Source organism: Coffea eugenioides, chromosome 10, assembly GCF_003713205.1.
Source record: "Coffea eugenioides isolate CCC68of chromosome 10, Ceug_1.0, whole genome shotgun sequence".
Lineage (NCBI taxonomy): Eukaryota > Viridiplantae > Streptophyta > Magnoliopsida > Gentianales > Rubiaceae > Coffea > Coffea eugenioides.
The window spans coordinates 36,338,173-36,363,239 of record NC_040044.1 but is presented as its reverse complement, the minus strand read 5'-3'; the positions used below and the strand labels follow the sequence as shown (position 1 = coordinate 36,363,239).

The following is a 25,067-nucleotide window of genomic DNA, read 5'->3' as shown; positions in this document are numbered from 1 at the left end:
TGTTGTGTGATTGGGAGGATTTTGTTGATGGAAAGACCAAGACACCTCACGAAGTCATCAGAATTACCATCGAAACCGGCCCATGACTGCACTGTAGCTATTCCCCCTTCCCCCTTTTATATATTTAAGATATATAAGGAAAAAATCAACACGGAGTTTCTTACAAAAGCAATTAAATATCAACTAGAGTTGTGATATTGGCAATTCAACATTTGTGCATTCTATAACCTTTGTAGACTCTTTTAATATATATATATATATATATATGGCACAAGCGCAAATATTGCAACTCCATCAACAATTGGCAATTGACTGTTTGGCGTGCTTCCTTATTTGTAAATTTAGTCTTCCATTAGAATTGCACTTTTTTTGAAGGAGTTATTTCATCAAAATATTAGTGTAGTAGTTTGTTTTCTTCTAGGATATAGAAATATTAGGATAAAAAGAGGGGAAAGCATTTTTGGAAAATTTTCTAAAAACAATTTTCCCCTGAGAAATATGTGTATTTGAAAGTAGAGAGGTGATGGATAAAGATCAGGGAAAAAAAATCATAGTGAGATGCTTTAATTACTCCCGAATTAATTATTTCAAAATAAATCACCTGCATTAGACAGTGTGTTTGCCCATATACAAAGATTTGACATATTTCAATTTGGTTGATGATCCATGAATATTCAAATGAGTTACTTTAATTTGACTAGTTTACAAATTAAACTCGAATGAACTTCTTCTATTCACAATTTGATTCAACTGTTGAATAATTTAGCTTGTCTTTTGGTCCCACATTTAATTTTTGCTTATCTCTCCAAATATAAAGATTGACATACCCTTGTTTGGTAGTATGTTCATGAACATTCAAATGGATCACTTTTGACTACAATTATATAGTAACAAACTCCCCTAAGCGCCGCCCCTGTAGACCCCAAGTCAATCAGTCCACGACAATGAATACACTCCTCCAATGTTCTCGGGGCCATTGAACAGTTGGAAAAAGCCCGGACCTGCTTAGATGAGTCGGCCACCAGGTGAAGCATAAAGTGCAGATTTGATTGCAGACGAGAGATTTAGTAAACCCTTTTAGTTTAGAGGTCAGATCATCTCCTTCTAACTTTTTTTGACCTTCTCTAATATGTGTTGGATTAGGAATAGGAGTCGTCGGTCGACAAAAAGAAGAAAAAAAAAAATTTTTGATTTGGGTTTCCTTGTCAAAATACAGACTGTTAACAAATTTGAGTTTGGTTGATCTCTGAATATTCAAATGGATTTGGAATGACTTAGTGGCTGAAACATTTTTAATTGAGCCATACAGACTGTTGGAAGGAAGGTATTTTACAAACTACCCAAATTGCAACTTATCCCTTTCTAAAAGGCTTGCTGAAAAATCAACTTTTTGATAAGTTCCGGAATCAGAAATGCTTTTTGATTTTTCAAGTAAACGAGGATTCTTGAAATGATTCATGGCATATTACTCAGACAAATAAAGTTCAACTCATGAACCATATGTCATGCATGTATCAACTTGCTGAACAAAATTTGACAACGATTCTATCATTTGTCACTGCTGAAAAGGATTAGTGAGCTTGTACCACACGGCTGTTTTAATGTCGGTATTAGTTTCCAAAATATCCTATGATTGCAAAACACTTTCAATTTTGGGAGAAGCAGAGCCAGAAAAACTTTCATGAAAGTTTGTCAGATTGAGTGATGCTAATATTCAGACTCTTCAGGTCAAATTTGTTGAAGTTGATTTATTACTTCTCAGAATTGTCATTTCTTTTTTCTTTTTTAAAATTACAGAAATTTAATTGACTCAAAACTGATGAGAATATTCTTGTCAAAGTTGTCAACTTATCTTTCTTCTACATTTGCTGCAAAGAAACATCATCGGTTAGTAATGTAGTATTGGCCAGCTCGTAGGATATTTAACGTTGGGGATACTTTCAGATACCTCCCCTGAGGTTTTTGACTATTTCGCTCAGCTCCCTTAAATTTTTGAAAAATTACACTTACCTCCCTTGATTTGACACTTTGGTAATCAAAACTTAAAATAGGTTCAAAATTTTAATGAATATCCTAAAATGCCCTTATCTTGCAAAGTTTAATTTATTCTTGTAACGTAATTTGGCATAATTACAAAGAAATGAGTTTTTCACGCCAATATTGTTGTTTGATAATCAATTATAATAATAAATCTACTTTTTATAGTACTTTATCGGAAAAATAGATTCTTTTTAGGGAAAATGACCTATTTCATCCCTCACATTTCACAAAAATATTCTTTTCGTCCCTTACTTTTAAAATGAATCAATTTCGTCCCTGACATTTAAAAATTAAAGCTATTACATCCTTGAATCCAATTTTCAATCTGAATCAAACCACCTATCAACCCAATTACAAATTTTGAAGGTATAATTGGTAGATCACTTGGTTAACTCAACTTGAATATAACTCAACTTGAATTCCTACATTGTCATTGTATACACTGATGGTTTTATGTACTTACCATATCATTTCAATTTAAATTTAAACACCAAATTTTGTATTTATGATACACATCTAGACTCGCAAGCGAATATACTAACGATGCATGAAAAGATTTACCCAAAAGAAAAATCCGACTATTCCAAGACAAATAATGGCCTTTATGTTATAATGTTTGTTTTTTTGGTTTGATAAATGTCATGTGAATATGATGAAATTGACCGAGTGACCTATCAATTCTATCTCCGAAATTTATTACGGGTTATTGGATGGTTTGATTCAAATTGAAAATTAGGTTCAGGGATGTAATAGTTTTAATTTTTAAATGTCAGGGATGAAATTGCTTCATTTTAAAAGTGAGGGACGAAAAGAATATTTTTGTGAAATGTGAGGGATGAAACAGGTCATTTTCCCTTCTTTTTAAGATAAAGAACAAAGTATCATCTTTTTTTTAAAAAAAAAATCTTGTGAACTATTTGAATTTGAATAGTGAAACTACCATCGTTCGGCAATGATTATGGTTAATTTATTCTTGATTTTGACATATATATAAAAAAAAAAGAGCTACAAGGAGTGGGGAATCTTTCATCTCTCAATGTCCTCGTTCTTCACAGTTTTTTAATATCAGATTGCTTGGGTAAGATAATACGACCCGCAAGAAATTAGACTACATCTGATTTGTATATATAGATGACACTTTGATAGTTTGCAAAAATATCTTGAATCTTATTCAGTCATGCAATGGCAGCCTCAGAAGGAGACAAGTACAGGTCCTACCTTACTGAAGAGGATGTGAAGAACACCACCTGGAGGTTTGGTCCTCCTAATTATGATGCTGTTAACAAACTATTTGAAGAAGGCAGAACTAAGGTCAGGATATATTTTCTTTCTACCTTTTCATATTTGCCAAAATCCCACGAAGATCATCATATGAGAAATGATAAACAGTGCTTAGCAATTGTTGGTTACTAATATTTTGTTTGTAGATATGGCCTGTTGGATCACTTGAAGAGAAAGTGCAGAGGCTGGTCAAGACATGGGAGATGGAAATTGTCCACAAAGTCAATCCTGATGAGTATAAAACACTTGATGCAAAGAAGTTTACTCTAGGCATCAACGGTAGGAACAATCGACATCCATCTTCTCTAATTTGTGTTGTAGTAGTATTGACATGGACAAATTTTTCAGGGAGGAAAGCTTTGACATTGGAAGAAGCTCAAAAGCTTGGAGGAAGTTACAATGTGTTCCTGCAGACAGGCTTGCCAGAGAACTTTCGCGTTTACAATCCTGCGAATGAAACTGCTGAATCATCTCAGAAGGTTTTCACCACTACATTCGCTCGTGGATTCGCTGTAGAGATCCTTCAAGTGTATTCTGGACCGCCAGTGATCGTGTATAAGTTCAGACACTGGGGTTTCATGGAGGGTCCTTTTAAAGGACATGCTCCAACAGGAGAAATGGTTGAATTTTTTGGCTTGGCTATTTTTGAGGTACTACTTCTCAAACAAATCAGATCCCTTCTTGATTTTGCTTTCCAATCAATGTGTTCCTGGTTTTTGTGTTGTCTGAAATCATGGTGTTGTAACAGTTGGATGAGCACTCTAAGGCTGTGAAAGCGGAGTTCTTTTATGATCCTGGACAACTACTTGGAGGTCTTGTGAAGGGCAAAATGTCTGATGAACACAAGGCTGAGACAAGTTCAAGCTGTCCTTTCTTCACTACAGCTTAGCTGTGAACTAGGAAAATTGATGAATTGGACCCATGCTGATTACTTTGTTTTCGTTTGTATAATTGTACTCCTATTAATGAAATGAGAGCAGAATAAAATGGCCAACTACTCCTTTTGCTGTTAATAAAGACATTGCCAATAATTGTTTGATATGCTGTTTATCTGCATCATAAAAAGAACAGGACATCTCCAGTAAAACGGATTTGTATTTCCTTGGTTCTGCTACATTGTGCGGTTCAAATTCACAAAGATACCACAGGTTTCCTAATATCCAGTGACAAAGTCAAGAATCATGCTCATTCAATCCTACAACTACAACACTTTCTTCTCGTGTGCATCTAAAGGACTCAAGATATTTCTTTATCAGTCAAAAATTTGATATTGGCCTTGCTTCTGAGAGCAAATAATGTTCTTCGACTGTGAGTCTGTGACTCAAACAAAACACTAGAACAAAGGGGACACATTCTTCTTGTCGCTCCTTCATGAACCAATTACTATGTGGATTCGCGGTAGAGATCCTTCAAGTGTATTCATGGCAACCAGGTACACAGATTAGGCACTGGGGTTTTATGGAGGGTCAATTTGAAGGACCAGTTACATTTTTGTGTCACTTTGACCATGCATACACTAGGATGATCTAAAACTGTTGTATTGAAAACAGCTTGATCAGCACTCTTCAGATTGTGAAGGTGCAGCTCTTTTATGAACCTGGACATCACAACATAGGTGGTGATGAACATGGCTCAACCATTACCATTTTTTTCTTTTTTTCCCTTCTTCTTCTGATAGTGTAATTACTAGAAGAATAAAACGTAGAACCAATTCTTATAGACTTCTAAATTCTGTCTATCTCTGCTTCAAACAAAATAACAAAACTTTGAATAAAGTTTCATGAAATGTGCAACTGTTTCACTAAGACTAAATGTGTTAGGAAATTGGCTTAATTTCTTTTAAACAGGTTTCTTGTCTTGTGTAGAAGTAACTAGTTTCCTAATTGGTTTTAGTTACTTGAAATAGTAGCCAAGGAATTTTCTATTTTGTTTAGGATTAGAAGTTATTTCCTATTCTATATAAGTCTAGGAATTAGAATTGGTTTTCAATTATTATTTGATTTTTGGCCAAATAATTATATTCTCTATAAATAGGTAGGTTGGCATACTATATAAGAGACACACAAGAGCAACAGGTAGCCTTATACATGGGGTGAGAGGGGGTTCTTGGGAGATGAGAGATGGTATATAAGGGTTGGATTTGGATTCAAGTTGTATTCTTGTATAGAATTTTCTTTTCATAATAAAGAACGGGTTTCTCTCCGTGGACGTAGGCTCAATGGAGGAGCCAAACCACGTTAAATATTGTGTGTCGTCTATCTTTCATGCTTGTGACTTATTTGCCATTAAATTATTGTGTACTTGATATTTCAATAGTTGTTTGCCCCGTGCTTGGATCCTGACAAAATGGATATGAAATGTGGAAGTGTTTCACTAGGACTGAACTTAAGCTACATACTGCAGTTTAAATCATATACAATGAAAAGAGTTAATACGAACCAACTAAATTGAATGTATTCTTTCTTTTCTGACTCCAATATAAAATGGAACAAGCACTAAAACATTTGGAACAAATATCATGTTCCCCTCTTTTATGTTCCTCTGCTGGTGGACGTTATTTTCATGGAATTTGTTAAAAAAATGAGTACCTCTTTGACTGTTGAGCTGCAAAGTGTCAGTGTGTCACGGGTATATTCCCCAAAACCGATTAAAATGCTGCACTAATCTCATTTTGAAAGAAGATTGGATCTTGTAGTGATTTGAATAATTTGTTAATTAAACACTACCATCCATCGAATTTGGTCCATAACAGGAAAAAAAAAATGTTTCTCAACATGTTCTCCTTTCGTTGATTAGGTGAAACTGCCTTGAAACTTCTTTGATATTCACTGCATCGAGTAGTTGTAATACTTAAATTATTCCGATCAAAGTTGTCATTGAAAATGGTAAGCTAATACGACCCGCAAAAACACAACTTGTGCTCTATATACGAGTGGCAACAGATGATAGTGTGGTAATTCACAAACATCGTAACCTTATCCAGTCATAAAAATGGCAGTTGAAGCAGAAAAAACTAAGTACAGGTCCTATCTTAGTGAAGAAGAAGAGGTGAAGAACATCCACTGGAGATATGGTCCTCCTAACTATGATCTTGTAGACAAGCTCTTTGAAGAAGGCCGAACTAAGGTCTGGTTATTCACACTATTTTATATCTTCAAGATACAAATGTACTCCTAATAACTACTCTGGAAGTTTATGAAATTAAAACTATGTTACTCTTGTTGCTTCTGCTTCTATTGTATTGGTAGATATGGCCTGCTGGATCGCTCGAAGACAAAGTGCAGAGGCTGGTGAAAACATGGGAAATGGAGGTTTTCCACAAAGCCAACCCTGCTGAGTATAAGACAATAGATACAAAGAATTATACTATCAGCGTCAATGGTAGGCAACAGACAATAAATCTTGTTATTGTTCACTAGGCTACAGATGCCAGTAAGACTCATAGTTTTGCAACTGATGAATTTTCAGGAAGGAAACCTCTAACCATAGAAGAAAAAGGAAAACTAGGGGGAGGCTACAATGTGCTATTGCAAACCGCCTTGCCAGAGGAATTCCGGGCTTATGATCCAGCTAAAGAAACCATGGAATCAGCTCTCAAGGTTTTCAGGACTACATTTCCACGTGGATTCGCTCTGGAGATCCTTCACGTATATTCAGGGCCGCCGGTGATAGTATACAAGTTCAGGCATTGGGGTTTCATGGAAGGTCCTTTTAAAGGAAATCCCCCAACCGGAGAAATGGTTGAATTTTTTGGGATGGCCATTTTTGAGGTACCTGTGCTAATACCATTTATCCAACTTCCAGTTTTACTCTCTTTGTTTTCTTCATCCAACTAATACTATCCTAATAATTGGATTTGTTCTCAAATTATGGTCCCGGAACAGTTGAATGAGAACTCCAAGGTTGTGAAGGTGCAGTTCTTCTACGACCCTGGACAACTACTTGAAGGCCTTCTGAAGGGCAAACCATCTGATGAATATAAGATTGAGGCACCTTCTACCTGCCCATTTTTGCTACAGCAGAGTAACTTAGACAAATGAGCTTGAATCAATCCTGAAGTGCATTTCTTTGAGTTTCAAGTCAGATCAGAGTAAAGATAATATCAGGACCCTTTGATCATCTGTACTCCATTACTTTAGTTATACTAATTAAAATTTCTCAGCTGTTGAGAGTTTGAGCCAAGTTTCTTGTATTCTACCCTTTCCCTTGCCTCTCAAGTTTTATTTACTGACAATATGCTTATAGATAGCCAACCTCCTATCTAGTTTGATGTTGAGCTGTAAGGCATCACAGGCTCTTCCCAAAACCCAAAATTGAAGCCAAGAACCACGCTGGTGTAAAACCCTGAAATCATACTAACGTTTTCTTGATCCTTCACCTCATTACCAAGATTGCCAGACTTGGGATCCTGAGGTTGATCATCTCCTGCACAAACTTCCAATAATAGGATGCCGGAGTCCAGCATTCCTTGTATATGCAAAAAAATAAAAGAAAAGAAAAAATCCTATCCAGAACGAGGGAACAAATTGGTTACAAATATTGTAAAATGCTATTAATTAAGCTGAGTTAAATTAACATGCCACTTAGCAACAGTCTTACACAGCTTTCGCTGCGCCACTAAGTCATGTATCTCATGGCATCATATTTTTCTATTTCGGCAAAACTCTATGGTAACTACTAGTGACATCTTCGTATTTGTCCTGGCTAGTCCTATCAATTTATACATATGAAGAAAAGCTTGGTATGCTAGGCCCAAGGAAGGGGACCAGAATATGGTGTTCTTCCACAGTATCTAAACAGTCCTTCAATTTCAGGACAGCCATTAGGATAAGGAATTGACCGATGAAAAGGATCCCGCCCAAACTTTTTACGACGAAGTGGACCTAAACATCCGTAAGGATCGTCCTGGAATTGTGTTCTAACCAATGCTTCACCTTTCAAAGCAGCTTCCCTTGAAGTTTGTGAAGAGGGTGTGCCCGAGTAAAAGAACCTTGTGTCTGGAAACCTAATTGCAGAGCGATGCAGATGCATAAATCTCTCCTCCTTGAAATCATATCCAACAACCTATTTCACATGCAAGCATGGTATATCGATTAGATTTGTTTACAGAGGCAGTCAACCAGGTTCACCAAGCTTAACACAAACAATTATTTCCTGCTCAATCGTATTAGCACATTATTTGAAGACATAAATTGGTCACCAACATAAGAACTATAGATGAAGAACCAACAGAATATCAGGTCATTTTACTGTCTTTATCTGTATCAAGCAGGGATAAATGTGCATCTACTGAAAATATAAGGAAAGATCAAGAATATACGAGTCCTTAGACACATAATAGTGGACCCTAACCATCTACACATATTACAAAATTATGATAGAAATTGACTTTGAGATGATATTTCCGTCCTCCTTTTCCCATTGACAAGTCAAAGATTAATTTATGTCCTACTAGGTTCCCAACCATTAACTCAGATGATTTCAACCAAAAAACAAAAGCCATAAAGAGAATGTACCAGAAAGTGGGCCTTACAGTTATATTAAGTGGATAAGTGCCTGTGAGCTCCCTGAACCGGCACACGCTAAAGAGAAGATTCTCAAAGCTGTCCCTTGCATGTTCTTCTGTAAGTGCCCTCCATCTAACTTCATCTTGCTTGCCTATGGAGATAAGATAGCCATCATAAGACCAGGATTAGAATACTCAAAGCTTATAAAAGCAATCAATGCATTAAAAGATTTACTACTGACAGACGGACAGTGGTTTCCATGGATAGAGCAATCAAGTCCCAAACTCTTACTGATCTCTCTATTTCATTTTTGTTCTTTTTTCTTTGTTTTTCCTTCTTTTACTGGCGAGGTTTTTTCTTTTTTGTTGGGGGGTGGGGGGTTTGGATTCTAGGTCTAATAATTACCACGTTAAAGTTTATCCACCTTTGAAAGAGAAGTTACTGAACACTAGGTGAAAAAGCACATTTCATATATAAACACCACGAGGAAGATAGAGAACCCAACAATGGCAGCCAAGAGATGGAAACTATCAAGTACCATACATATGACATAGACATATTGTGCCACATACTATGTGTAACATGTTGACACAGAAAACAAGGACACGCGTATGGAGAGAGAACAGATTGCTTCCAAACAAACTGAAAAGGAAACATCCTTAGCCTCTCAAGACAATGTGCAACCAACTGGATATTCTACATTTGGTGCACAAGAGGAGTTGCAGCAGAATAAATAACCATATAAACAGCAACAACCAGGCTGGATAAAAGCCATTTCATGAGAAACCATATTTAACTCTTTTATGTTAGCCTTTTTAATTTACACAATTAACTATCAGATAAATTAACCATAAGATCTAGACAACATTAACTTGACAAGTAACTATCATCAAACAAATTACTCCCACCAAGAACCATTTGAATGAGATGCAATTTGAAGGGACTAAGGTAACACCATTCGTCTCAGGAAGGAATGCTGTCCGCTAAATTTTGTATCTCATAGATGTTTCCATATATATATATATTGTGAGAAGTCAAAAGTCAACAACTTTACATACAACCAGCATACCAAAAAAAGAATTACCAATATAAAAGGAGGCATAAAAAGTACAGACTGGAAACTCAAATGATACTCGTAATTATAAACAACCTCTCTTGCATTCTGTAGCCATAGAACAAGAACCTATGTGTCAGAACATCCATGAAAGGGAGTTGTCTTCCTTGCACTATGCTTTTCTTAGACACTCCAAGATCCCTTTGTTTCTTAGAATTACAACTACTGAATAACAACTTACCACATTTGACATATACTAGTAAATTCCAAAGGAATAGGATTAAAGACCAACGTGTCCCATCTTCTACATAATAACATAGTGGATTACACTTTCTCCTACATTCTACAAAATGACACACTAAATTAAGATAGTAATAACATAGTGGATTACACTGCTTCTAGTGTGTATGCTACTAGTTTCACTGTAATTGGGACAGTAGTAGAGATAGTGAACTTGTTTATGTAATACTGTTCCACTCATGTCTAAAATAACTCAACCTAGCCACATTTTGTGAAGAAGTAATACCTAAAGAAAAAAAACACACAAAGCCAAAAAATCATTCTTAGAATAATGAAGCATAACCAAATTCTCAATTCAACAAAGTGAAACTGATTCACTCACCAAACCATCCTTTGGACTCAGCAACAGTCCAATAACTCTGTGCCTCACTCCTCGGACCGGCATCTTTCCGCGTCTCACCTCCACTAAACAACAGCAATGCTGCATTATCTTTCCCTGTAATCTCGACTCCCTTCTCTATATGACTCACAAAAGTAGCAGCTTGACCCTTATGCTTCTGATAAGATTCCAAAAACCAAGCATCGTCCTTATCAACCTTCTCACAACTACTACTAGTATAAACAGAATGCCCAGCAACCATCACAAGATTCATCAACCTAGCAAAGGGATATGATTCAGAAGAACCAGAATCCACTTTATACATACCATTATAATTGCTAGTCATTCTATACTTGCTTTCATATAAAGATAACAAAACAAGAATTGTGATCCCAATTGATAAAGAAATCAAGAACATCAGCACAGGATGAAGCTTGTAGTAGTACTGGATTTTGTTGCCTAGGGATTTAATCATTTTTTTGGGATGAAAAAGACTGGAACTTCTTGGTTTTCTGGATTTTTTGATGGTTCCTGATTCTAAATCAAAGTCAATGTTCCTTGGATAGGCCTGAAAGGACTTGGGACTGTTGGACACATTCGAGTAATTTATCTTCATAGATTGGATCAAGCCAAATAAAAGATCAAGAAAGGGGAGAAATTTTTTAGCATGCCCGATAAATACCCAAGATAAATAAATAAACGTTACTGTGAAAATTGATTCAGTTGGGAATTTGAAGCAGAACCCATACGGAAATTCAGCATAAAGATCACGAATTTGGCTTCAAACACGCCCATTTTTTGGAAATTCGAAATTCAATAGCATTCAAAAGTCAACGCATATGGGTTTTCTGAAGCAGAACAAGGTAGAATCGAATACCCAATCGAGTATTACAATGGGATTCAGAGCAAAACAGATTTTAAAAAAGGATTTCAGGATTGGAAATGGTAGGAGATAGAACAAGAAATATCTCCAATTAGAGAATGCATGCTGATTATCTAAAGCTTTAGTCCATGAATTTGCTGGAACTTCAAATCAAAAGGTTTCTGAGCATTGAAAATTTGTGAGGATTTTGAAGCCAGGAAGAAGCAGAATGTCCATTTGGATTAATAGTTATTTGGGTAAAAAAAAAAAAAAAGTTTTGAATTAATTTCTCTCTACTCCCTGAACGTTAGGGATAGTTTCACTTTACCCCTGACCTGAATTCAAACAAGTAATTCATCCCTTAAAACTAATACCGAAACCATTCTAAAGATGGAAGGACTACTTTACCTTTAAATAGGAAACTAAGTGGGCTATCATAAAAAAAAAAAAATGAACAAAAAAAACCATCCTAAGCCCCTTACTCATATTTTCGGCTACTGCTACCCTCTCTCTATTTCTCTCTTATTTGTACAACATGTTCTTTCTCGCATTTATGTTTGTACATCTTGATGTACCTTTCTTTTTTGTGGTTGGAAGGGGACAGTAAAATAATTGTGAGGTGCAAAAACTTAGAGAAAGCTACAAATTATAAATTATCTGCTCCAACCTCTTAATGTCTTCAAGATATTGGATTACTGCAGTCATACAAGTGACAATGACCTTATTAAGTTTTTCTCAGAAAATGCCATTATCCTAGACAAAATTATGATCAATCTTCTAGAGTTTAAACTAGAATCACTTGAGATTAAGGTGCAACAGATTTCACCAAGATTTGTCAAGCAACAGGTTGAAGGATTAGTATCTTCGCATGTTGCACTAGAGATATTTTAGCTCCAATGTATATCTTGCAACATCTTCTTGGGGATTAAATGTGACTCAACAAAAGTTTTGCGGCATTAATGTCAAGGCATCTTATTTACTTACAAAATGTTGGTGTTGAAGCACAATTACACAAAAATTATCAGAATGGGATCCTTTTCTCTTGCAAGTGTAACAGTAGAGAGATGGATTAGCGGGCCAAACGCAGCCTGGCTAGTGTGGGCCGACTAGAGTACTGACTGATCGAGATTCATAAGCCACGATCCAATTTGGGCTGTAAATTGGCCGTCCTTAGTCCAGAATTGTTCTTCCTCTTACACAAAACGAACGTACGAGCAAATTCATCATTGAAATGGTCATCATGATAGTTAAGCATGGTAATTTTTTTCCTTTGTTTTACCCTTCTAATTTGGACCATTTTCCATGAAAAACAAATATTGATAGTTTTTGTTTGAAATAATTCATCGTTAATAAGGTTTTGCATAAAAATATTGGTTTAAAATCAAGCAAAGTGCAAGGAAATCTGGTTGACAGTTGACAGCAATTAGACTCAGGGTTGAAGCAATTTTGCAAAAATTTCAGCCAATGGGATTAAAACATGTAAACTCTTAAAGCAAAATGGACATGATAAACTGGACCAGACTTGATCTGTTGGAGAAGGTTAGTACTTTTCCATAACCCTCCATATATTTGAAGGAAATTCTTGGATATATGCAAACAAAAAAAAAGTGTACATGATCTGAAAAGTTTTCACAACTTGCAAATTACAGATTTTTTGGCAGTAAATTTCACGACTACACACCCCTTTTCTCGCGAACATGACCAACGCAAAACAAAGTGTGTTAAATTTGGATATAAATTCTTTATCACATCTGTAGTGTTACATTCTTTGTTACACCATATATTAGGGTGACACGTGTCCTCTCATTTAATATTCACAAAAGCCATTAAAGGTTGATGAACGATGGACCACGAACGTATTATCCCTAATACCTAGTGTGTTGACAAATGTAACGAACAACCTTTTGCCCTTAAATTTGCCGTAAATAATTGCTTTTATTGAGTCCAGACATAACTAATATTATGAAAACTTGAAATAGATGGTTACTATGCTTGGAGAAGAAAATCATGCATTGGGAATGTCTCCACACACATATTGAATGAATGTTTTGTTTTGCTAATTAATCTTGTAGTTTAGTATTGGAAAGAACCTCATTAGCCAAGAATGCAAGGATCCAGAAACTCTATTGGCTATTCAGAACTTGACAGAATTCCAACTCCTGTCAGGTTTGTTCATACTGTACCAGGGGCTGGCCGGCTCCTCCCTTCCTCTAGTCGTTGGAACTCCATTGAACTCGACTTCAATGTCCTCCCTCAATCTTCCAATGCTTGGGATTCAATCCCTCCTAGATACTCAAGATCAATCAGTTTCAATCTTACAATCGGGGATAAGAAGCATTTCTACCGTTTTCTGGTTTTTGCAGCCTCCATAACTATTACCTTCTTGATACTGATTCTGCTACTAAGTATTCTGCCACGGAGAAAGCACCATCATGAGCCCTCCAAGGACCTTACACTTGCCTTGAATCAAGCTCTCCTTTTCTTTGATGCACAAAAATGTAAGATATCATAATATCATTCTTATAGAAACTGATTATTATAGAGTTTTCGGCATCAGATTATTGCGGTAGCCAGTTGTCATGATCATGCCTGGAAATCTTTTTTGTAGCGGGGCATTACCCTAATGACAGTGCTATAACTTTCCGTGGAGATTCTGGCTTAGGTGATGGGAACATGGCAACTACACAAGCTGATCTAGTTGGAGGTTTCTATGATTCAGGCAACAATATGAAATTCAGCTTTCCTACTGCTTATACAGTTACTCTATTGAGTTGGTCTGTACTTGAGTATCATGATAAGTATGCTGATATTAAGGAACTTGATCATGTCAAGGATATCATCAAATGGGGAAGTGACTACTTGCTTAAGCTATTTATTCCTAAAAATACAACTAATTCAGCTATCTTGTATTCTCAGGTAGGCTAAGGATTTAATATCTCTTCAGTTATCCTCCCTAGAATTCATTATTTTGCAGTCTCGAAAAGTTTTCTTATTCTGTTTGATTTAGGTTGGCAGCCCTGGGAATGACCCCAGTGGAGAAAATTCTCGGGAAAATGATATTAGCTGTTGGCAAAGGCCAGAAGATATGAGCTATCCAAGACCTGTTTCAGTTTGTGATGCAACTGCCTTAGACCTTGCAGGGGAAACAGTTGCAGGCATGTCAGCTGCAGCATTAGTATTCAAAGATCAGAAAGACTATTCTGGTAAATTAGTACAAGCAGCAGAGGAACTATTTAATTTAGCTAGAAATGTAGACCCTTCGCTAAAACCAGGGACATACACATCAATGGATGATTGTGGAGGACAAGCAAAGAATTTTTATAATTCAACAAGTTACAGAGACGAAATGGTTTGGGGAGCAACTTGGTTGTTCTTTGCTACTGGTAATAGCAGTTACCTTGACTATGCAAATGATAATTTTGCTACAGCTGAGGAGGAAGAATTATTATCTGATAAGGAAGTTTTCTCTTGGAATAACAAGCTTGCTGCTAACGCGGTACTCAACCATTAATCTACTGAGTGGGAGCATGTGCTAGTCTTTTCATTTCATCTTCTGATAAATTATTTGGTGTTCTGCAGATTTTGTTAACACGACTTAGATTTTTCCGGGATCTCGGTTATCCATATGAAACCACATTTGCATCAACAACAAACAGGACTGACTTGCTCATGTGCTCTTACACTTCCACTTTGAAGTTTCCCAAGACAGAAGGTGAATGTCTTTGCCAATTCTTATATCCTCTTCTTTTTATTTGCACTAACAGAAGGATATTCGATGATCAGGTGGATTGATCCTCTTAAAACCAGATACTAGTGGACCACTTCAGCATGCTGCAACAGCATCTTTCCTTACAAAATTGTACGGTGACTATCTTAGTCTGTTGCATAGAACTCGTACCAGTTGTGGTGCTGCTGTCTTTTCTCTGGAAACATTAAGCGATTTTTCCTGGTCACAAGTGAGCATTTCATATGACATTACTCAAGATTTTCAAAAACCTGTAACTTAAAACTGCCCATTGATCAGAGTGGATTTGATCAGTATATGCCACAAATTGAAGTTATACTATTTGAGACGTGCCTACAATTATTTGATTTTTTATTTCACTGGTTTTCTCATCTTTTCAGGTTAATTACATATTGGGAGATAATCCCATGAAAATAAGCTACATGGTAGGATATGGTGATCAGTATCCAACTCAAGTTCATCATCGGGGTGCATCCATCCCTTGGGATAACAATCGGCACACTTGTAGAGATGGAGAATACTGGCTTAACAGAAAAGAAGCAAATCCAAATATTCTCCATGGGGCCATGGTTGCAGGGCCGGACATAAATGATATTTTTGAAGATAAGAGAAGTAAAAACTGGTTCACAGAGCCAAGCATATCTGGTAATGCTGGATTGGTTGCAGCTCTTATCGCACTGCATGCTCCTCCCAGTGGCTCTTCTCACCCAAATGGAGTCAATTCAGGCATAGACAAAACAGGTTTGTTTGATAATATCAAAGTTGTTCCATCTGCATCCTAGCAGATGTTTTAAACAAGTTCCAGCAAACAGACAAATATAGAAGAGCTACATCTGTGAAAAATCAAAAGAAAACCATGTCAAAGAATGGCTGAATTGGTCAGTTCTACTGAAAATCCTTATTAGTTTCCCCTAGAGTCCTACAGTTCCATACATGACTCGGGAAGGACAAATGTATTCTTTAGAGCTGTCTATGATTTCCACTCCCCGCCCTGTTGGCCATTAGCTTCAGTCTTTTGCTCTTCCGAATACTTGTACTGATTTTGAAAAGTTGACTTAAACTATCCACAGTTTCCAGAATGTGAATTTTCAAGATTTGGGAAAACTATGATTCTCCTTTTGTCTCTGTATTCTATTATACTTTCTAAATCTGGTTTTGATAAGTGATCAAAAGATTGGAAAAAACCAGTGACCTTTCATCTCTGTTCCTCTTTAGTAAAATAATATAGAGTCAAGAAAAGTAGTCCATCTCATTTCCTGAATTTCCTGAAATAAGACAGCTATTCAGGAAATTAGGCTTATAGGAGAAAGTGCTGAGTTGCTGACAGAAACTGGGGATGAATCAGAGGTCCAATTGCAGCAATCGGTTTCATTACTCTTGGCAAAACATTGATGTGTCCCAAAGACACAAAGTCCTGTTAATCTAATCAACTTGAAATTACATTCATTTCTCAACAAACTGGAGAACCTGATTAATTCACGCATGTCAGCCACACAGGGCATAGCCTGATTATGGACTCAATTTTACAGAAGAAGTTACAGAAGTAAGCTACATATGTACATTGAAGAGCAAAATGAAGTCACAGAACAGAACCCCCTGTACAATAGTTTCCATTTCCTCATGCTTTGCTTCAGGTACACTTTAACCTATCCAATCCGAATGTTTTCTGCGAGAGGGGAAAAAAATTAAACATTACTGCTGATCAAGTTGTTGTTCTGATCAGCTGAAGTTATATAAGCGATCAAACAGATCGTGCTACTTGTAATGGCTCACCAGAATGGTACGTATTCCTTCTAAAACTGGAAGAAATAATGAAATCAAGGTACGTATTTCTTCTTTAAGCATGTCCTGATTTTCATCTTCCGCCATGAGAATTGTGATAAAATCTTTGGTGTCAGGCACTAGTTTAAGTGCTACCTGCAGAGACACACCAAGAAATTCTGCAATCAGTCTGCAGGATGTTTAAAGCTCATATTATCCAGCTAAATTATGCTGCTTCTCATAAAATATACGGTTGAATTAGCTGAATATTTAAGTTTTCAAAACTTAAAATGGTACAACAGCTTGAACAGATTACTCCTCTCATCTGTGTTCCCCATGGTCATGCATGGATTAAATGCAAAATCTTAGGTTGAAAGTTATAGTATAATAAGTAATCATTCATCAGAACACTAAGCGATAGATTTAAATCCATATTATGGTAGTTACTTTGTATGCAGCTGAGGAAATCCATCCATGCCATGGCTTCAGAGTGATATTATATGCTTCATCCACTGCTTGCTCCATATCCCTACCAAAATCCTCCACCAACAATTGCAGCAAAGTTACAGTAAAATCTAAGGATCTGCACAAGGTAAATTTGAACGTTATATTCCATGATATGTTTTGGTAGGGACGTGCAAAATTGAAAAATTCCGATTTATCAACCGAATTCGAATTGAATTCAGGATTTTCGAAATCGGTAAATCGGAAATCCGAATTGAATTCGGGTTTTCCGAATTCGTATATTTCAAATTTGGTTCGAATTCGGTAATGGAATTTTTCAAATTGGAATTTTCGATTTTGATTTCAAATTCATTTTTAATATATATATTTTATATATGTAATATAAAATTTATAAAATATAATATTATATAAAATTTATATTATATAATAATATATCAAAATTCCCAAATTCAGTGAAATCGGAATTTACAGAATTCCAACTTGAATCCGGTACGAATTCGAATTCAAAATTGGTGAATTCGAAATCAAATTCGGTCGGATTCTCTCTGATACCAAAATTTCGAAAAATTCTGAATTCAAAGTTTTGAATTACCGATTTCGAATTTGATGCACACCTTATGCTTTGGTGGTACATACTGTTATAGTAGTTCTTTACTTGTCTAATGAAGCACAGTAATAGAAGACTAGAACATGCCAAGAACCTCACCGGGTCAACCAAACAAAGGCTTTGCTGCAGCTGGGACCCTTTTTGGCCTTGCCTTCTTTGGCTTCTTCACTCAATATCTCCACCACATTTGAATACACAGAAGGCTCGGACTCATAGAACTTCTCCAATCTCTGCGGCTCATAAAAATTGAAAAATCAGCAGCTTAACCAAAAGTAGGAAACTTTCTGGTTATTTACTGGAGATGGACCTACAGAATGTTAGAAATGGCATGTTAAGGTATTCAATTTATTTTATTTTTTTAAATGTATAGATTGGCTGAAGAGCCAATCTAAAATACCAATTTGCACCTTATCAGTGCAAGAAATAACCAAAAAAAGAAAAAAAATGTCAAAATCCATCCTTGAGACATAATCATGCACAAAAGTCAAGATTCGTGCTTGGCTTTTTCTTTAGATAGGGTCCTGCCTCTTAAAGCTAGGAGAGGCCGAGGCGTGTGTCTTGCACGTAACATGAAAATGACAAATAAGCTGGTAGTTAGCTCGACCTTGCACTTATCGAGTTTTTTGACAAAAAAAAAAAAAAAGAATCAATCTTTATAATGAACCATGCATCTACCTACAGTGGATGTCAATCATTTACCTGGATGTTCTGATGTACATCCTGTCTCAAAACAGCCATTGTTGGCCCTATCTTATCTGCAAAAAAGGGGTGGGAACATCACCACAAAATCAAAACCATGTTCACAACAAAATCATCTAAGAATACGAATGAATAAGGAAATAGAATTGAAAAAAAAAAAGGAGCTTTAGAGGTAAGAACAATTTCACGAAACTACAGTTAAAATTCCAGCATATTCATGTTGATGAAGGGTCCGTGATCACTTGAGAAGTAAAGGAGAGACAAACCAAGAACTTGAAGAAGTAAGTTGCAGACTGAGAGAAAAGGCTTTGTGGGGATATAGGCACAAGTATTATGTTGCTCAGGACCACCAGCAGGTTTGACTTTGAGAACCACCATGGATAGCTCATCAATGGCAGACCTTATCTCTGACCCCATCTCTAACTCTCTTCTTCTCTTCATCTCCCTGATGACCCTTTTGGCTTCTTGATTCTTTCTTGTTGATCAAAGATTCTATTTATATGTATATAGCTCCTGAGTTGATTTTCATATTCAAAGAAAATCATACCACAGTTGACTCCCTAGCAAATATACATGTTAATTGTAAACTGTTGTTCATTGGCTGTCTTTGAGGCCTTGCAATTTGCGCTGGTGTTTTGAAGTTCTGTATTCTTCCAAGTTCTTGAAGTTTGAGCTCGTCACTTATTCCAATGTTTTTTTTAAATAGGCCATTTGTAATTCTTTTTAATCTTGCAGACATAATATGATTGCGACCCTTTGCATTTTTGACCTTAGAGTAATCACTTCCACTCATCCTAATAATCTTTAATAATTACTCTGATACCAAATGAAGCTGTGATATGATGAAGCTTATTAGGTTGGAAATAGGGCTGCAAACGAATCGAGCCGCTCGCGAGCCGCTCGCGAGCGGCTCGAGTCAAGCTCGAGTCGAGCTCGACATTAATCGAGGCTCGCGAGCGGCTCGAGTCAAGCTCGAGTCGAGCTCGACATTAATCGAGCTCGAGTCGAGCTCGAGCCAGCTCGAGTCAAACTCGAGCTCGAACTCGAGCTCAGAATATTAAGCTCGTTAGCTCGCGAGCCGGCTCGCGAGCTTGAGTATATATATATATTTTTTTATTTTTATTTTTATTTAATAATAAAATTACGTATATTATATATATATTTTTTTATTTTTTATTTTCATAGTGAAATTACGGATATATCCTTAATATTTTATTATTTATTCAGAAAAAAATATTATTTTATTTATTTTTTTAAAAATAAAATAATTTTTTTTATTTTTTTCGAGCTCGAGCTCGAGCTCGAGCTCGACTCGAATCAAGTCGAGCCGAGCTCGAAAATTGCCAGCTCGTCGAGCTCGAGCTCGAGCTCGAGCTTGATAAAATTTAGTCGAGGCTCGGCTCGATTAGCTCAAAGCTCGGCTCGATTAGCTCAAAGCTCGACTCGGCTCGACTCGTTTGCAGCCCTAGTTGGAAACATCTCAACTGTCCAATCGGCATATAGAGAAAGTATATTTATTGGTTTTTTGACCTGCGATCTAATGAATAATATCTTGTAACTAATGGATAATATCTAAGTCTCATTTTGGACGAAATGACTTGGTCCTGTAGCTGTTGGATTCTTGCTAATCCAGACGGCATGGTATATACTTATGGTCAGGCGCTTGATTTAAAGCCTAAGATAGTGATTTGGAAATTTAGGTCTTGTTAGAATCGCTGCTTTTTAGAAAATTTTTTTTCGCTTTTTGTAATTAATTCTTTTACACGATTTTTTTAATACCTTTTACTTCATGTACATCACATTCTAAAAAATATTACAGTAATTTCTTTTTCTGTTAAAACTCTCTAGGAAATGCAATCCGAATAACCCTCTTACTTGTGAATAAATTCTATCATGTGGGATGTCTCCATGTATAGCAGTATAGCACTTTGGTATATCAATCATCACTTGTCAGATAGGCTACAAAAGAACATCACCCTCTGAAACTATCAACCCAGAGTTGGAAAATGTATCCTAAAATTAGAGAGAACATTTTCATATAGTTATGTGGGAGTTTTAGCCCGCCATAGACTCCAATTTACTGATAATGTGTGGTATCTTTGGTTAGACAACAGAGTATTAATTTGGAGCTAACTAATAATAGAATTGTTGTTACTTGCACGTATTGCACAGCAAAAGTGCCAAATTGAACTAAAAATTTTCTCGTAATAATGCTAGAGGATATTGTCCAATGACTAATAAATGCATTTATGGCTAGCTTTAAAAAGGTTGTCTCTTAAACAATTGAAGAGCTATTATCATTACTTTTTTCGGTTGTAAGCCAAGGTATTTATAATTGTTGGATTTTTGTCTGATTAAAACACATAATTTCTCATACAAAGGAACAAACTTACCATTATTATTTTTGGGTATATTACACATATCCGCCGTGGATTTACATGTCGTCACATGACCTCTCTAATGTAACTAAATGTTCACATTACCCCTTATGGTTTCATGTAAAGTGAAAATTTGACGGAAAGTAGACTCCTTAACGTCTTAGTTTAAATATTAATATTGCTCTTATTTAATCACTAAATTGAGTAACGGCTTGACCACCTTACTTGAAAACAATAAGAGATTATATAGACAAATACAAAAACTAAATGGGGCTAAAGTAGATATTTATGCAAATCATAAAGTGTTAAATAGATGTTATATTTCCATCACACGTATTTTTCGAGTGCATTCAATTCAACCGTAGGGACATTTTAAAATCTTAGAGGAACCATCTAAAAATATAAAAAATCACAGAGGAATTATGTATAATTTACCCGTATTTTTATCGAATTAATTTCACTTACCTTGAACTAATAGAGGTAGCTAGGGCACTTAGCTGACAAACTCTTCATATTGTTTGCGCCGCTTATGGTTGAGACATGTAACATTTATACGCCCACCACTGCCAAGCTTTAGATTCATATTCACATACATAGACTTTGTGCCAAGTGAGGTCGCTTTAGGTTCATGAGAGCTGCATAATTGACTATTATATTAGTAGAATGATATTTTGATTCTACATACATTATATGCTGTTGATGTAATTCTTGGGATAAGCTAGTGATATATTACCCTCAAATAGAACACTCCATTCCTCTTCTTTTTGTGCCCTCTAAGGTTCCATTGGGCATCATGATGGACTAGTATGTTCAACATTCTTTGTATCCATAATTTGTATGTGAGATATGTATCTTATTATTGAAGTTAACAGCGTGTGAAGATGAAATCAGTTGATAATTCTTCTAATGAAACGAAAGTGAATGTCATATGTCAAATAACACCTAGTTTAGTTTTCCTTTGATTCATATAATGAATGTTGATCACACAAAGAGTTTTATAGGGTATACAACCACGTCCTTATTAGCCAACACAACTTGGTTCAATTGGCAAGAATGAAACATTTTCTCACAAAAATCGTATGTTTGAATCCTATTGTTAATGTGCCAATGTGAAAACTATATTGATGGATGATCTATAAGAATCTCTACAACCATCTATAGTCCCAAAAATATATGTCCTGACTCGTGACGATGATCGGAGTCGAATCCATCCAAACTTTTTCCTACATAAAAAAAACCTACATTCTCAGTCCTAATACACTTAGCAAAACCATTTCCAGTTAGAATCTCTATAAGCGATCTATGGTACTGGAAACATGCTCTGACTTGTGGCAATTATCGGAGTTGAATCCATCCAAACTTTTTCCCACATAAAAAAAAAAAAGAAAAAACCACATCCTCAATTCTAATACATGTAGCAAAACCAATTCCAGTCAGAATATCTATAAACGACCTATGGTTTGGAGACATACTCTGACTCGTGGTCATAATTGGATGCAAACCCACCCAACCTTTTTCCTATGTAAAAAAAAAACAAAAAAAAAAAAGAAGAAACCATATCCTCGGTCATAATACACTTAGCAAAACCATTTCCACTCACCAAGGATTAGGAATCTATGGAAACATTATCTTAAGTTTTGGTCAGATAATCCCATTATTATAAGAGTCATTAGATTTCTAGGTCTAGATCACAAAAGGTACTAAAAGCACAAATGACAAAATAATTGTTGAATATACAATATATTTCCCAAAAAGGCGTGGTCCAGGCCGTTCTCCAAGAAACATCTTTTGCTGCTTTTCTCGCCTTTAGATAGGCAATTAGTAGTATTTATCAGTTTACTTGATTAATACCAAAAAAAGAAAAGAAATTCACACTGTCTTCCAATTTCTTAATACTGTGTGACCAATTGATGATACTCAGGTTCAACCAATTGGCTTCTTTTTTTATTTTTCTTCGAATTAATGTTGTAATTTATCGAGTTCTTTTTTTTTTTTGAAAAAAAAAGTAATTTATCGAGTTTTATACGAAGGAGTTAGTGGTAGCTTAATATGTTACTTGTACGATAATAGGGTGTTACATCATAATATTTCCTTAATGAACATATGATACAGAAATTTTTAATACAAAGTTTTGAGTTGGTTGGACTAATTCGTATGTTAATCATTAAGAGTGCTTACAACTATACCGTCAAGAAATTACCATTCCAACAACTATTGTGATAAATTATGAACCTCTCTGGAGACTGCAGGGATATGCTTGTTTCTCATTGAAAATTTAATCAATCATAACATGATTTGACAATTTTTAAAAAAAGAGTTATTACGTAATCAAGAAATTTAATTAGCAATCAGTGGCTGGCATCTTGACAAATAACCATACATTCTTATCCTTGACGTGACTCTGCTAACCTTTTGCTTTTCTTATTGCTGAGACTTGAGAGATTGTGATATATGATGTTAGGGGAAGATTGGACAAATTTTCCCAAGATTACAGCATCATCTTCCTGCTTTTATTTGTTTCTCAAATTTAAAGCGCTATAACTTGTAAGACGTGCGACACACGTAAGCCTGTCACGTAACTAAAGCAGATTTGTCAACTGTGTTATAATTTTTTTTCTCTCTTTTATTTCGCTTACGCTTTCAATCATTTCAAAGTTTGAGTTAGATAAAAATGAAAAGAAATAGAGATACTTCTTCCTTTTTTTTTTTTAGAAAACATCATAATTTTATTAAAATCTACATTAATGGTAGAAGTTACGTCATCAAACATGCATAGATATCAAGAAATAAATATGAAAAATGGATACTACAGATTTGACGAATAGATAAAAATTACATTGTAAATGTCTAATTAAAAAATGAGATAAAATAATTTTTACCCCATGAACATCTGTGCATACTTCTAATTACTAGATTTGCTAATTATCTAATTTAATTTCAAATATTATGGTGACTGCTTCAAGTTCAATTCAGATATTATGATGACATTTGTTGAGTAGACCTAAAAAAAATTAGATCTAATAAAGAAAAATGAAAAAAACTACCTAAAACCCATATTAGGAATCCTTAAGAGAAAAGAAAACTCTCACCGGAAAAGTTTAAAAAAGAAGAAAACTCTCAATAGACAATAACCTATGAGAAAAAAAAACTCACATTAAAAAATTGTAAGACAGACTTAATTATTAGCACGAATCAAAAGAAACTATTCATACAAATGAAAAAATCTGATCCCTCTTTCCCACGGGAGAGTTGAAAAAAGGTTTGGTTAGGAAACTTTTCTAAAGAGAATGAAATACAGAGAAAGAAGAGAGAACAAGGATTCAGAAGTAGAGATATTTGATCAATACAAAATGGCTCATGTTTAGTTTCTCTCTTTCCATCTCTCATACGTGGGAAAAAATCGAGAAAAAGTTTTTTTGTTTTAAATAAAATTTTTCGTAATCTCATTCTTTTCTCTTTCCATCTCTCTAACAATATCGAAGAAAGTTGCATTATTTTTGGTTCTTTGGCTTTTCATTATCTTTCTCCTTCTCCTTGTAGCGGAGTAGACGATACAAATATGAAATAACTTTCCTTATCTTTCATTTTCTTATTGCACGCAATGATGTCAAACGTACATGACGTAGCCGACCACCCCGATCGTTTACATGACCATGCTGTGTGTGCGTAAAAGTAATTCTAAGTTGCAGTAATTACTTATTTAGCTCTTAATTGAGGGGGGGAAAAATAAAAGAACTTGAAGCTTAATTTGACAAGACGCGGGGCGGGGGGCTGGGATTAGAATGGGGCGAGGGATGGAGGAGTTATTTGACAATAGGGCGAAGGCGGGGGAAGGAACAATAGGGTGGATCGTCTGCCCCAACCCGTTCTATTGTTATCCTTAATTTTAATATAAATTTTTTAGATTGGTTTGATTGTTGAATGAAATGTGTTAGAATATTGATGTATGGATTGTGATTTAGAATATTGATGTATGGATTGTGATTATAATATCTTTATCAATATTAATTGAAAAGCAGATTTTTTTTTATATTGGAAAATAGGTTGAT

General features: G+C 35.5%; 6 protein-coding genes across 7 annotated transcripts in view; 3 read left to right on the top strand and 3 right to left on the bottom strand.

Annotated features, from left to right (window-relative positions):
• LOC113750785 (uncharacterized protein C57A10.07-like) overlaps positions 1-84 on the bottom strand; it is a 10,620-nt gene extending 10,536 nt beyond the window's left edge. Inside the window, exon 1 of the mRNA XM_027294728.1 lies at positions 68-84. Within this exon, the coding sequence (XP_027150529.1) occupies positions 68-84 (17 nt within the window). The remainder of the gene's footprint in view (positions 1-67) is intronic.
• A 3,025-nt stretch (positions 85-3,109) lies between these two features.
• LOC113749357 (pathogen-related protein-like) lies at positions 3,110-4,336 on the top strand. The gene is made up of 4 exons (XM_027293057.1): positions 3,110-3,351; positions 3,468-3,600; positions 3,670-3,971; positions 4,070-4,336. Exons 1-4 carry the CDS (start codon positions 3,223-3,225, stop codon positions 4,208-4,210), a joined length of 705 nt encoding a protein of 234 aa, XP_027148858.1. The 5' UTR covers positions 3,110-3,222; the 3' UTR covers positions 4,211-4,336.
• Positions 4,337-6,270: 1,934 nt separating this feature from the next.
• On the top strand, positions 6,271-7,476 carry LOC113749356 (pathogen-related protein-like). Its single transcript, XM_027293056.1, has 4 exons — positions 6,271-6,447; positions 6,570-6,702; positions 6,790-7,091; positions 7,206-7,476. Exons 1-4 carry the CDS (start codon positions 6,313-6,315, stop codon positions 7,359-7,361), a joined length of 726 nt encoding a protein of 241 aa, XP_027148857.1. The 5' UTR covers positions 6,271-6,312; the 3' UTR covers positions 7,362-7,476.
• A 371-nt stretch (positions 7,477-7,847) lies between these two features.
• Positions 7,848-11,574, bottom strand: LOC113749355 (uncharacterized protein C57A10.07-like). The gene is made up of 3 exons (XM_027293055.1): positions 10,505-11,574; positions 8,855-8,979; positions 7,848-8,385 (listed from the first exon to the last, which is right to left on the bottom strand). The coding sequence occupies exons 1-3, from the start codon at positions 11,115-11,117 to the stop codon at positions 8,068-8,070; spliced, it is 1,056 nt and encodes a 351-aa protein (XP_027148856.1). The 5' UTR covers positions 11,118-11,574; the 3' UTR covers positions 7,848-8,067.
• A 1,893-nt stretch (positions 11,575-13,467) lies between these two features.
• LOC113750784 (endoglucanase 9-like) lies at positions 13,468-15,890 on the top strand. Its single transcript, XM_027294727.1, has 6 exons — positions 13,468-13,861; positions 13,972-14,279; positions 14,371-14,859; positions 14,943-15,075; positions 15,147-15,319; positions 15,489-15,890. The coding sequence occupies exons 1-6, from the start codon at positions 13,468-13,470 to the stop codon at positions 15,888-15,890; spliced, it is 1,899 nt and encodes a 632-aa protein (XP_027150528.1).
• A 635-nt stretch (positions 15,891-16,525) lies between these two features.
• Positions 16,526-19,321, bottom strand: LOC113749912 (glycolipid transfer protein 3-like). 2 transcript variants are annotated; one of them, XM_027293789.1, is made up of 6 exons: positions 18,907-19,321; positions 18,641-18,696; positions 18,041-18,171; positions 17,317-17,452; positions 16,882-17,025; positions 16,526-16,774 (listed from the first exon to the last, which is right to left on the bottom strand). In XM_027293789.1, exons 1-6 carry the CDS (start codon positions 19,079-19,081, stop codon positions 16,739-16,741), a joined length of 678 nt encoding a protein of 225 aa, XP_027149590.1. In that variant the 5' UTR covers positions 19,082-19,321; the 3' UTR covers positions 16,526-16,738. The 2 variants fall into 2 exon arrangements, with proteins under 2 accessions (XP_027149590.1, XP_027149591.1); XM_027293790.1 differs by having other exon boundaries at positions 18,837-18,993.
• Between the last annotated feature and the right edge of the window lie 5,746 nt (positions 19,322-25,067).